The sequence below is a fragment of the Cervus elaphus genome, chromosome 30 (genome assembly GCF_910594005.1).
Source record: "Cervus elaphus chromosome 30, mCerEla1.1, whole genome shotgun sequence".
Taxonomy (NCBI): Eukaryota; Metazoa; Chordata; class Mammalia; order Artiodactyla; family Cervidae; genus Cervus; species Cervus elaphus.
In genome coordinates this window covers 13000337-13015060 of record NC_057844.1, presented here as the reverse complement: position 1 = coordinate 13015060, position 14724 = coordinate 13000337, and the positions used below count along the sequence as shown (strand labels likewise).

The 14724-nt window shown below is 38.0% G+C and overlaps 1 protein-coding gene across 1 annotated transcript in view; it reads left to right on the top strand.

The window, feature by feature from the left end:
• The window catches only part of VWA8 (von Willebrand factor A domain containing 8), a 366079-nt gene that overhangs the window by 46087 nt on the left and 305268 nt on the right, over positions 1 to 14724 (top strand). The window contains exons 4-5 of the mRNA XM_043892308.1: positions 433 to 543; positions 12136 to 12303. Coding sequence (XP_043748243.1) covers positions 433 to 543; positions 12136 to 12303 — 279 coding nt within the window. The remainder of the gene's footprint in view (positions 1 to 432; positions 544 to 12135; positions 12304 to 14724) is intronic.

The window sequence follows — 14724 nt, the reverse complement described above, 5'->3', positions numbered from 1 at the left end:
TATAGAGTAAATTAATTTAAAGCACCCTTTAAAAAAAGATGAACATTATTTACAGAGATGACTGTCATTTATGTGAAAATCAAGTAATAGCCAAATTATTACTCTTGATATTTGAAAAGAACTCTACAGGAGATATTAAGATTTGTAAGATCACATTTTGATTATTATTGCCTAAGTAGTCAATAATTAAGCTATAGATTATTGAGTACAGTAAAAGTTCTGAGGAGAGATACATATTTTGATTAATGTTCAATTTATTACATTTTTCTTAAAGCTGAGGCTCAGAAGGCTTTCATCTAGAATTACATTTATTAATAAAATGCTCTTCTGTAGAGTGACATTGTCAGGGTGCCTGCCTCCAAAGCATATGTTGGGAACTTGATTTTATCTTGGAAACTTGATTTTATCTTGGGACCATTTCACTCTCTTCAGGAGCTGACCAAAAGGGAGGTTGAATACATTGCTTTGTCAAGAGACACCACCGAAACCGACCTCAAACAGCGGCGAGAGATCCGCGCGGGCACAGCTTTTTACATCGATCAGGCAAGTGCTTATCACACTCCCATACGTGACTGTTCACTCCCGGTCTTTAAGAAATTGATTTTTAAAGTAGGAAAAGAGTAGCTCATGTACTAGCGAAAGACAGATGTACCATGCCCTCTCTAGACAGATTTAATTTAGGTTTTTGGTTTCCCTGTTCTTGGAAATGCCTTGTTAGTTTAGTATGAAATAAAAAGCCATAGTTGAAACAAGTGGTTCTAAAATGTTAACTAAAGATTCATATGCTGATTTCTTATTTCCAGTTGCTTCCTATTAACTTCCTATAAAAATTTGAGTTAAAAAAAAACAAATTGAGATTTCAATATAGCAAATTCTCTAGCACATTTACTAAAATATTCTAAATCTAAAGGTGAAGTACATAAAGGTATATTAAGTATAGTAAAATTAGATTCATAATTCCAGGAACTACAGCTTTTTGAAGAGAGTGCAGCTTATCAATTAAAATAATGTTTTTTGAATATTATATTGAAGCTTGTGGGTGCATGCATACTCAGTCATGTCAGACTCCTTGTGACCCCATAGACTAAAGCCGGCCAGGCTCATCCGTCCATGGAATTTTCCAGGCAAGAATTGAAGTGGCTTGCCATTTCCTGCTCCCAGGGATCTTCCTGATCCAGGGATCAAACCCATGTCTCCTGTGTCTGCTACATTGGCAGGCAGATTCTTAATCACTGAACAGACTCTTTACCACTGAGCCCCTGGAAACCCCTATAACAAAACTTGTACATTTCTTCAAATATTTTACTTAAAATATTGAACATTGTTCTTTGTCAGGAATGCCTAAGAGAAAAAAGGGCAGAGACTTCAAGCATTTCATAGAGAAAAGATTCAGACGTTCAATAAACTCAAAACAAGGTGCTTGAACTTCTTGTTTATAAAAATGAACATTAAAAGAGTAGTGAACGGCTCCTTTTCTTTCACCTCTCAGAATCTGCTAATGTTTGTTGTTGATGAGGAAGAACGGGTGAGGAATCAGCATTGCTGTTAATGGGACCATGGATTGATGTAATTATAAAGGAAAATTTGGTGATTATCTATCGAAAGAAAAAAATTAAACACATTTGTATCCAGCAGTAATATTTCTAGCAATTTTTCTTTCCAATGTTATTCACAAAAAGCATGAAAGCATATATACTAGGCTGTTTATTGTAGCACTGTTTGATAAATCACATAAAACTTTGTGAAAACTATAATGATGTATAAGAGACTAATTAAATAAATCATGGTAGCTAGAATTACCTGTCACCGTTAAAAAAAGTGAGATGAATATTTATGAGTTGATAGAAGTCCAGAATATATTAACTGAAAAAAAATGAAGTTGCAAGACAGTCTATATAATATGATCCCATTTGTGATTTAAAAAATGAGAAAAAAATACATAAATGTTTGTTTACACATTGAAAATTTCCAGCAGGAAACACAAGAATCAGTTAACAGAGCTTACCTCTGTGGAGGTGTGGTCAGGCATCTGGGGCAGGGCAAGGAATAAGCTTCATAGTTCTTTAAATTTGAAGCTTTCCCAGGAGTACACACTATTACTTTGTAAGTAAAAGAGTGAAATTGTAAGAAACACTGAGTGAACGAATTTTTGGAGACCAGAATATTCACATTGTCATGTAGATCACCATCTAGTTACAGAAAGAATGCTGTACTTAAAGTGCAATGATTTGTCAGTTCCCTGGTGGCTCAGAGGGTAAAGCATCTGCCTGTGGTCGGGAGACCCGGGTTCGATCCCCGGGTCGGGAAGATCCCCTGGAGAAGGAAATGGCAACCCACTCCAGTATTCTTGCTTGGAGAATCCCACGGACCGAGGAGCCTGGCGGGCTACAGTCCACAGGGTCGCGAAGAGTCGGACACGACTGAGCGACTACACTATCATAAACAATGGTGATCAAACTTAGCATCATATGGTGGGAGAATCTGAGCATTTTAGATTTCCAAACTATTAAAAACGTAATCCTTTGTGGATGAAGCATGTGAGTATATTTAAAGAAATCCATTTTATTTACATAATTCCAAAGGCTCAGTTTATTTCTGATTATAAGTGGAAAAAAAATACCATGCTTGCTTCTTCTCTGTCATATTTAAATGACAATAAGAGTACTGACTTTGTTTGTTAGAGCGTGGATTTAAAAACATATTTTTGAGTGAATTTTGTATTTGGATGATTGTTGCGATGCAGATAATAAGGAACAGAAAAAAGATGTTTTTGTATGCTTATTATTTTAAAGACAGTTTAAAACTGGCTAAGCAGAAATCTCAGAAATTGAGTTGCTTTAGGTAACTAAATTTATTGGTTAGCTAAAGATTTATATCTTGAAGCATAATATAAATTGTTTAGATGAAACTCTGACATTGTATTCTCCCAACCATTCTAGAAAGCAAATTTTTAATTTATATCTATATACCACTTATAAAATATTTAAAATGATATATGTATTTATGGTAGTATTCTATACTTTCATGTTTTTTCTTTTTTATTAATCCAGCTGATTATGATAAGCATCAGCTGTTTGCGATGGTATAATACACTGGCACCTTCAGAGTCTGTGATGAAGATATAAGGACATTAGTCCTTTCTCTGAGTTGCTTCAGACTGTCTATTGAGATTTTATCTGAGTTTCATATTTTTTCTTCTCTCTCACTTCCTGGCAGTTAATATTCCTTATTGTTTGTTCATAACCAGATCCTATCAGTTCCTTGCTTAAAGCAGTTTGGTCCTGTCACACCCAGAATAAAATCCAGACCCTTGAACATGGCCACCACACTCTACAGGACCCAACCTTGTCAACTTCATCTCCTTTCTTCTTTCCCTTGCTTGCTAGAGTCCAGCCACAGTGACCTTGTCCTCTTAAAAATAGGCCAAGTTCTTTCCAGCCCCAGAACCTTTGTACTTGTTATTTCCTCTGCATGGGATGACCTTCTCCCAGATCTGTATATTCCTGCCTCCTCATCATTCTGATGATAAACTCTCAGAACTTTCTATAATCACTCATCACACTTAAACCCTTTCTGCATGAACCCTGTTGTCATATACATAAGGTAATCTTCAGAGCACCTATCGCTCTCTGAATTTGCCTAATTAATTTCCTTGTTTTCATGTTTATTGTCTGTCTTCTCCACTAGAATGTAACTATTTTGCTTATCTCTGGCACCTAAAAACAGTTGTGGTGGTTTACCTCTTAAGTTGTGTCTGACTCTCTGCGACTCCATAGACTGTATGTAGCCTGCCACGCCCCACAGTCCATGGGATTTCCCAGGCAAGAATACCGGAGTGGGTTGCCATTTCCTTCTCCAGTAGTCTTCCTGACCCAGGGATCGAACCCACTTCTCCTTCATTGCCAGGCAGATTCTTTACACTGATAACACCTTGGAAGCTCATCATGCCTATGTTCATATCTATCTAATCACGTATAGTAATTTTTACAAAGATGGTATACCATGCATATAAAGTTTTACAGGTTGCTTTTCTTAAAACTTGATTTTCTTCAGGAGCATTTTCCTGTGACAAAAATATGACTTTTAGTGTCTGTACAGTATTTCATCAAATAGATGTGACATTATTTATTTAACATTCCCATTTTATCTACATTTCCATATTGTTGATCATTCAGGTTTGTCTAAGTTTTCACTGTTATAAATTTCACTGTTGTAGTTATATAATTATTATATAACTGTTATAATTTCACTGTTAGAAATAACTCTAGGTGAATATCTCTCCACTTAGATCTTATTATCTTGGATGATTTTTTTAAACTTGAACGCTGGAAGTATAATTAAAGGGCCTAGACATTTTCAAGAGTCTTGATATACATATGTCAAAAAATTGCTTTCTAGAAAAGGTGTTCCAACTCATGCTGTCATCCGTATGCACTGAGTAATTGTCTCATGGATTCTTGTCAATATTGAGTATTTCCATGCATGTATGTTGCCAAATCGATAGACTTTAATTTGTTTTAAGAAGTACTAACTAGGTTAAATCATTTTTATTTTTATTGGTTATTGCTTCTGTAAGACTTCAATAAATTGAGTGGATAAGGTAAAGGAGAGAGAGACTGATGAAATAAGTTATGATCTGCCAAGAAAATGTTGATGTTTACACCATGTTTGTTTATGTAAATACTATAACATACTCACTTGTTAAAGTGAAGGTAACAAATATTTTTAATGCAAATGCTTTGCTGAACGGATTATAGGAACTTTTTGAAAAGAAAAATAAGCTAAAGAACAGAAATATGAAAATTTATATGGCTGATATTATAACACTTATGGAGAAATAGAGTTTAAGATTTTTTACTACCACATTAACTTTCATTTGTCTTAGAAGATAAAATAACCCAAAAAAGCTGTTATTTTTTGATATTCTTACTCTTCAAAAACCTATTACTCTCCTTTTTTTTTCTTACTTTACTTGACGCTCTTATCGTGAATTCTGCTTATTGTCCTGTGACTCCAAAGAGCTGGAGAGGAAGACTTTTAAGTCATTATACATTGCTTGCATTTCTCAAATATTATAGATAACTTGTGATTAGGTTTTTATGTCTGGCTGTTGGGTGACACTCTATATAGCCATAACTGGGGGAATAGAAAGCCAGGATGGGGAACTTCAAATGATTTTTTTTACCTTTTTCTAAACCATCAACTCATCACATTAGAATCTTGTTACTTTGACACGATAATGTCAAGTTCCTTAATATACAATATACATATTTAATGTTACATATAAAATGCACTTTAAACAATTACATAATATTTTAATGTATTCTCCTGTTTTGAATAATTCTTGATTCTCTCTTGTTAGAAAAAGTAAGGATTAACTCCTTTAATACACTGCTTAAATATTATAGGTCACCAAAAGTAACTCGTAATATATTGAATAACAGTGCTATTGATCGAAAAATGAGATTTTTATCTTGTATAATTACCTTTTACTTATTTTAGCAAATAAGGGAAAACAGTTGCTTGCTTTCTGAGAATGACTGAGTTCTGGTACCGGCTCCAAATCCCTCGCAGCCGTCTTGTTCTCGGCTCACCTCACGCTCAGTCGTGTCTGACTCTTTGCGACCCCGTGGACTTAGCCCACCAGGCTCCTCTGTCCATATGTCCTGACTGTCACTTGCACAGTTGGAGAAGGTCTGTGTTTACTCTGACCTCTGTATTAGTCAGAACTCAGGCCTTGGCCTCTCCATATTGCCATCTTGCTCAGGCCAACTCTTAGCTATGTGTATGTTAACTGTTGGACAGGTTTATTTAAATTCAGTTAAGAAGAATCAAGGGAGATAAAAATAACTTTCATTGAGGAGACCCCTGTTGTGCTAGGCACTTTTTATATGACTGCATTTAATCCTCAAAACATCCTTAGGATGGAGTTGACTTCCATACCTATAGGTGAAGTAAGAGTCTTACCAGTTGTATGATAAACAAAGCAGTGGTAGAATTTGAACCAGGATTTGTCCGGTTCTTAAGTTTAGCTTCTTTCTCTCATATGCTACTTCTCTTAAAAATGCAGTGATGCTCATGAAGATGCTGCTGCTGCTGATGTTGATAATGACAGTAACAACAACTACTACAAGGGTAATAGTATTTGTAATGATAACAGCTATTTTTTTTTTTTAAGAAAGTAACATGAAAGAATTTTTTAAGGTTTATTTATTTATTTATTGTGGCTGGGTTTTCATTGCTGCATGCAGAATTTCTCTAGTTCCGGAGAGCATGGGCTACTCTTGGTTGCAATTACGTTGTGGTCGCTTCTCTTGTTGCGGCGCACCGGCGATAGTGCCCTGGCTTCAGGAGCTGCAGCACGTGGGCTCAGCAGTTGTTGCTCATGGGCTCTGTTGCTCCACGGCACGTGGGATCTTCCCACCAGGGATCAAACCGGTGTCTCTTGCATGGCAAGACAGAATCTTAACCACTGGACCACCAGGGAAGCCCCGTAATTTTGTTTTTTTTCAGGTTTACTGTGTGTCAGAGGTTATCTTCCTTAATCTTTTATCTTAATCTATGAGATAAGCACCATCACTAGTATAGCTTTAGAGAGAAATGGAGGCTTACAGAGGAACATGAGTAACCTTAATCACCCACAGCAGGTGGTAAAAGATCCTATTTTGATCATTTTAAATAAGTTGAAACAGAAATTTTTTTCCCCTCTGTGGCTTCTTCAGTGACATTACACTGTAGCCATTTTGAGTGTCGGAAACTCTTTAGAATCTATTTTCATCAGATCATGGCTCTATTAATAATAATTGATATTTTAATAGGCTTGACAGCTTTAAATTTTTTTCTAGTACTGCCTTGATTCATAAATAGTGACATCGTACAGCACCCCTTGAGGATATCCTCATTTAGTAAATGAGGACACAGACATCCAGATTAATTGTTTGCCTCAGGTCGTTCATCAAATCAGAAGCAAATCTAGAACAGGGCTTAGACAGTTTTTGATTTTAGGTCATGCAGCTGCTTTTATCTTGAAATACTTTGTGTCCATGTACTAGGTTGTTAAAGCTGCTATATGGGATGGTTTTGTCCAAAAGGATTTTTATGCATTTTTTTTCTGATTTCTATTTGAGAAATTAGGTCTCTGGAAATTCTATAGCTTGAAGGGCAGGAAGAGATCCTTATGGGTGATCTTTATCTAATTTCTACACTGAGGAGTGATCACCAGTATTCATTCCATGTAAAATATATATATGCTGTTCCCTTCTTTATTTTTTTTTAAATGATTTCACAAGAAAAGTTACACCACAATTATTTTATTTTAAAATCTGTATAGAAAATTTTTGAAATACGTAGACTAAATCTCTCATGCTGACAGTTAAACTTGTTCGGTTCTGTTTTCATATCAAGTGTAAGCATAGATAAGTATTATTCTTCATATAAAAATTCTTTCTAGACTTACATAACAACATCTTTTAACTGAATGGTTACATTTTTATTCCATAAACACTAAAATAAAAGCCTGCTGTGAGGCAGTTTTGCACCAATATGACAAAAAAACAGAGTTCTCACCTCTTGAAGGCCTAAGAATCCTACTCGGAAGATGAAACAGGTACATGAGAAAGTGGAAGTTGCTCAGTCGTGTCCGACTCTTTGCGACTCCATGGACTGTACCCCGCCAGGATCCTCTCTCCATAGGAATTGCCCACTGGAGTGGGGAAAACAACCTGGTACATATTCATAGATGGTAAATCACAGGAGAGGGTCAGAGGATTGAACTGGGGTCTCCTGCATTCCAGGCAGGTTTTTTACCGTTTGATCCACCAGGGAAGCCGCCTTTTCACTTTTTTTCCTTTCAAATCACAAAAGAGAATCAATGGAAGAGGATTGAAGGGAATGAGATCACGATGATCAAGAAAAAGCTTGATTTGTGGCATTTTGATTTTTGGTGTTTTCAAGTGAGCAGTTTCAGTAAAATGAGGGTGATGGAAGCTTATTAGAGGCAGTCAGCATGTGGACTATTTCCAAGAGGCTTGAAAATAGGAAATTCCCCAGCAGTCCAGTAGTTAGGACTTGGTGCTTTTCACTGCTGAGGGCCTGGGAACAAAGGTCCCACCAGCTGCCCGGTGCGGCCAAGAGCAAACAGAAAGCAAACAAACAAAAAAGAAGTTTGTAAATAAAGCAGAGGAAAATGAGAGTATATTAAGAGGCTCAGAAGACTGTAGATTTTCTTAAAGTACAGACATGTGTGTAGAAGAGAAGGAATGTGAAAATGAAAATAAGACATGGTATAGTTGATGGAGGGCTTCCTCGGTGGCGCTAGTGGTAGAGAACCTGACTGCCAATGCAGGAGATGCAAGAGATGTAGGTTTGATCCCTGAGTTGGGAAGATCCCCTGGAGGAGGAAATGGCAACCCACTCCAATATTCTAGCCTGAAAAATTCCATGGACAAGAGGAGCCTGGTGGACTCCTTAGTCCATGGGGTCACAAAGAGTCAGAAATGGCTGAGAGAGAGAGAGAGAGATAGTTGATGGAAGATTTTGGAGGAAGGAAGATAAAATGCCACTAAGCTCAGAGTACAGAGCTAGCCTTAGAAAAGGAGGAGTGACACTTAGTCAAAGACAAAGCTGCTCCTCCTCATCATATGAATATGCTCAAGTATTTGCATCATTAAAAAAAAAAATGACTTCTGCTACACTGTTCCCAGCTCCGCCTCCCATTATAGTACCAGGTCGCTCCCTTGTCTTCTTCATGACCAGTTATTTTGTAGAATGTTGCTAAGTATGGTTTGTCTGATGTTTCCTCATGATTTGATCAAGATCATGCATATTTTAAAAATGCAACAATGCAGTAGAAGAGATGTGGCCTTTGGGGGAGCTTCATATAAGAAGTTTAGTGCTTGAAACTTTTATACATCTCATTGCATGCGTGCTAAGTCGATTCAGTCCTGCCTGACTCTTTGCAACTCCGTAGTAACCCGCCAGGCTCCTCTGTCCGTGGGGATTCTCCAGGCAAGAATACTGGAGTGGGTTGCCGTGCCCACCTCTAGGGGATCTTCCCAACCCAGGGATTGAACCTTCATCTCTTGTGTCTCCTGCTTTGGCAGGCAGGCATTTTACTGTTAGTGCCACCTGGGGAGCCTGATACATTTCATCACTGTATATTAACTGAGGACTTGGTTAAGGTTGTATCTGCCAGGTTGCTTCACTGTTGTGTTATTTTTTTCCCTTTGTCACTTAAAAATACCTTGTGAAGGGGGATAGTTTTGAGTTTTTGCAAATGTCCTGTTTTTCATCATCCTCTTATCCACTAATTTTACCATTCGTTGATGATTCTGGCTTCAGCAATTATTACTACAGTGTGTGCCAACTTGTGACTTTGTGTTTGTATCATTTTTTCAGAGTTAGAGGTTCTTAACTTGAGGTCTCTATTGTATACGGATAGCCATGTGCATTTTACTCTGGAGAAGAGGTATGGCACTTACCAGGTTTTCAAGAGGCCTTTTTCCATCCATTACTACTTTTTTCAACTTAGGATCACAGCACCTATCTCCACAAAGAGTTTGGCACCACTAAAGTGACTTAGTCCACATCTCCATTAGGGTGGATGAAAGGATTCCTTTGTGTTTTCCTTCTGATCTCTCTACAGCTTATTCCACCTTTCCTCTGGGAAGGTGCAGTGCGTTACTGACTGAAGTCTCCTGGAGTAAATAAAAGCAGATCTGCTGTGTCTATTGTTGTCCTATGTCGTCAAGACTTTGTCTTCTCTGACCCACAGTTGGGAAACCACTAAATTTTGACTTACATATTTCTAGTTTTGTCTCTGAGAACATGTATTTTCATCTCTAGGAAGTGTTTAAAAGTTAAATAGAGTATTTAGTCTGTTGTATAACTAAGATTGATAAAAAGTTTATTAGCTTCTTAAATACAATATTAACACAAGTTGTGATAACTTGATTTCTTTCTTTTTTTTAGATTGAGATATAGCTGAGTTTCTTTTTATTAGGAGCTGTGTTTTCTTGGAGTAAATAGTTTCTTATAAAAGAAAGCTTAATTGAGGCCTTAGCTGAAACATGAATTTTTATAAGTAGTTTATGTGTTATTTTTAATGTTCTGGAAGCCATTTCTATGGATTTGCTCTTTTATCAACTAGCAAAAATAAGATTCTTTTCTTTTTTTTGGTTCTTTAGGAGCTACTAAGTCACTTCTGTCCATGCATTTTAAAAAATAAAGCTGCTACCACAAGATGGTCAGGTTTATTCATAATTTGATCTTACTTTTAAAATAGGATGAATCTTAATTGTTTTTCATAGAAATTTATTTTTTATGATAGTACATAGACATTTGAAATGAATTCTGTAATACAATGCAAAATTCAGCAGCTTATTAAAAGGAGACTTGATTAAGCAGTGCCTGTTTTTTGTGTTCCCCCCCTCCCCAAGTTGGGAAGTCAGTGCTTTGCTATTTGAGAAATTTTTTGGATATTTAGTCTCTTAAAAAAAGTAGAGATAGTAGTTTTCTTCCCTTCATCTGAAGGATTGTTTGGAGGCTGATTTTTCAGATTGGTTGACAGCTAATTACTATAGGGAAAATTAAATTTTAAGCAAAGGGGATCAGTATAGAACACATTTTTCTAGTTAAGCAGTGTGGTATGTTTAAGCATAGGGGAAATCACAACTAGTTCAGTGTTGCAAAAATATCACGTATCAGGCAACTGGTATCAGGAAGTATTGGAACGATAATGCCATATTGTGATAGACATAAACACTACATTAAGGAGCTTGGACTTAGTAAGGAGAAGATCTGAGAGGTAAGAAGGTCCTGAACTAGAGGAGTGGTAGAAGGGATGAATTCCAGAAATACTAAAGAAGTACATCATCATAAATTGGATGTAGGAGGTGAGGTAGGAATCCAGGACCTGTCATGGGAAAATAGTGCTCGCACCATAAGTAGGAAGATAAGAGAAAGAGAATATTTGGAGGAAAAGCTGACGTGTTCAGTATTGTACAGTAGAGCCTGTGCTTCTAGAGCCTGGCTGGAGACATCCATGTCATAGGGCTTGGGGGAGCCGGAGGTTGAGAATGGTTAGCATGCCACTGGTGGTTGCAAGTGTGTGGTTAAGGGTGATGCTCTAGAGTCAGAAGAGCTTGGGTTAAAGACCTGATTCTGGCAACTTACATGGGATGGGCAAGCAGAAAAGAGAAAGTTTGTTTTTCTGTGTTTTTTTTTTTTTTTAAAGAAAATATAGTGCCATAAAGGTAAAAAGCAGAGATTTTTAAGGAGAGAGTGATAACATAAATTTCACGGCATTAATCCTAATCATATTGTTCAGTACACAGCAGAAATGTCATTGAGGTTTGCATTTTTTTTAAACCAGATTTTCAAGGATTTTGACCAAAAAATAGATTTTTCTATCTTGTTCAGCATCTATCAGTTAAAGAAGGATTTTTTTCCCCCCACATCTTTAGTACTTTACTTTTTAAAAAAATTATATTTTTCCTCTTTCTTTCCATTTGCAGTCAACTTTATTTCCTCTTTTTCTCATTTCTAATTTTCTTAAACTTGGAAAACTAGGAGTATGATTATGGTCAGTCTGCTATAGCCCAGTGGAAAACCTGACTCTTTTTCTGTTTTGGTAAATCTGTGATGTTGTCGGTGTGGAACATGACACTAAATCTGAATCCATTGTGATGGTGACTCATTTAAAACCTTCCAGTCTCTGTGAGTTCTCACCTAGTTTATTTGATCTCCATAAGAATCTTGATAGAGCAGATTATAATCTTCATTTTTTTCTAGTTAAGGAATCTGCTTCCTTGATTGCATTACTGACCCAAAAATAGCTGTTAGTTTTCTGTTTCATTGGGGATATATCTAAAATGTTACAGCTGAAAGGAGCCTTAGAGACCACTGCTTCTAAACTCTTCATTTTACAAATGGAGAAACAGGCCTCAAGAGAGAAAAATCACTTGGTCCAGATCCTATTGGTGGAATAAGCAAAACCAAGATCTGGAGCCCAGCTTTTCGGATTCCTGGTCCCTATAATAAGGAGGCCTAGTTTCATCTGCATTACTCAACAAGTAAAATCAGGCCACGCTCCACTATGTTTGATGGTCTCCTGTTGCTTTTGTCTCTTGGAAATAGTGTGCAGTTCGTGCAGCTACAGAAGGTAGGACACTCATCCTGGAAGGCTTGGAAAAGGCGGAGAGGAATGTTCTGCCGGTTTTGAACAACTTGCTGGAGAACAGGGAGATGCAACTTGAGGATGGACGCTTCCTGATGTCTGCCGAGCGTTACGACAAACTTCTCCAGGTAAGAAAAGAAACGTCACCGCTGCGTCTGAGCCGTGAGCCGCGGGCCGTGCCATCTCTGGTATAAGGCATGATCGTATGAGAACAGGGACAGTTGTTCGGGGGGCGGCTGTCTCGGGCAGTTGGCTGAAGCCAGTTGTGTGTTTGCAGTTTTGTATGGCCCTTCTGTTTGTAGACCATGTGAGAGGACTTCCCAGAGTTTTACTTTGTTTGTCTCTCTAATCACTGCTTTTCTATTTTTTTTTCTCCTTTTAATTCTTTCCTTTCCCCTCCTTTTCTATCTCCCTCTTTCCTTCTCTTCCTTCCCTCAACAAGCCTAATAGCTTCTAGACTGTGCCAGGCACCGGGAAGACAGAGTTGAATACAATCCACTAGTTGGTTCAAGAAGCTCGAAGTCCAGTAGATATGGACAGAAACGAACGAAATATTTAAAGATACCCTGAAGGTCCAAGCTACTGGCATCTCATGCCTGAGCTGTTGTAACAGCTTTGTCTCTGAACCCCCTGCTTCCCTCCTGGCTCCCCCAGGGCAGTCAGTGGTCAGCTTAACACAAGGCAGAACAGGTCATTCCTCTGCTGTAAACCTCCAACGCCTTTCTGTTCTACTCAGAATAAAATCTGAAGTCCTTACAGTGGAATACAGGCTATCTGGTGATCTGGGCCATCACTGCCGCTTTGGCCTTATCTCCTTCTTTCCTTCTCCCCTTTCATTCCACTCCACCTGCCAGCATGCTCTTTACCATTAACTCCTCAAAATGCCTTCTCCTGTCTTATCAGTGCTTTGCACAGCACCTTGCTCTTCGGAGTGGTTTTCTCCCAGACATCTGCCAGACTCATTCCTCTACCTCTTTCAAGTCTTTGCTCAAATGTAGCACAGGCATGCCTTTTTACATTGCGCTTTGCTCTAGTGTTGCTTCACAGATACGGCGTTACTTACAAATTGAAGGTTGGGGCAACTCTGCGTCACACAAACCAATGGGCACCATTTCTCTAACAGAGGTCACCACTTCGTGGCATTTGGTAATTCTAACAACATTTCAAGCTTTCTCATTGGCAGTTGCTATGGTAATTTGTGATCACTGATATTTGATGTGCAGCTATTTTGGGGTTCCTCAAACCAAACCCATATAAGATGGTGAACTTCATCAGTAAATGTGTGTGTTCTGACTGCTCCACACATCAGCTGCTCATCCCCCAATCTCTGTCCCTCTTCGCAGTCCTCCCTGTTCCCTAAGACATAACAACAGTGTTGAAATTAGGCCAGTTAATCCTACAGTGTTCAAGTGGCCTCTAAGTGTTCAAGTGAAAGGAGAAGTCACTTGTCTCACGTTAAGTCACAAGCTAGAAATGATTACGCTTACCGAGGAAGAAATGTTGAACCTGAGATACACCAAAAACTAGGCTTCTTATGCTAAACCATTAGCCAAGTTTTTCATGCAAAGGAAGAGTTCTTGCAGGAAAGTAAAAATGCTACTGCAGTGAACACACAAATGGTAAGAAAGAGAAACACCCCTATTTTGCTGAAGAAAGTTTTAGTAGTCTGGATAGAAGATGAAACCAGCCACAAGATTCCCTTAAGTTGATGCCTAAATCAGAGCAAAGCCCTAACTCTCTTCAATTCTCTGAAGTCTGAGGGACGTGAGGAAGCTACAGAAGAAAAGTTTGAAGTTAACAGAGGTTTGTTCCTGAGGTTTAAGGAAAGAAGCCGTGTCCATAACTTAAAAGTGCAAGGTGAAGCCCGAGTGCTGATATAGAAACTGTGGTAAGTTATTCGTAAGATTGAGCTCAGATCAGTAATGAAGGTGGCTACACTGAACATCAGAATTTCTATGCAGATGAAACAGCCTTCTACTGGAAGAAGATGCCATCTAGAACTTTTATAGCTAGAGAGGAGAAGTCGATGTCTGCCTTTAGAGTTTCAAAGGACATGCTGACTCTCTTGTTAGGGGCTAATGCAGCTAGTGACTGTAAGTGGAAGCTAGTGTCCTTTGCCATTTTGAAAATTGTAGGGCCTCTGAGAATTATGCTGCATCTAATCTACCTGGGCTCTACAAATGGAACAACAAAGCCTGGATGACAGCAAATCTGTTTACAGCATGGTTTATTGTTAAGCTCACTGTTGAGTACTTCTCAGAAAAAAAATAGCTTTCAGAATATTACTCTTCATAGACAATGCACCTGGTTGTCCAAGAGCTCCGATGGAGAAGTACAATGAAATTCATGTTCACAGCATTCAGTCTGTAGCCCATGGGTCAAGGAGTAATTTCAACTTTCACGTCTTATTTTTTAAGAAATGCATTTTGTAAGGCTCTAGCTGCCACAGTAACTCCTCTGACAGATCTGGGCAAAGTAAATTGAAAACCTTCTGGAAAGGATTTGCTATTACAGATGCCACATTAAGGAGACACTTATGGTTTATAGTG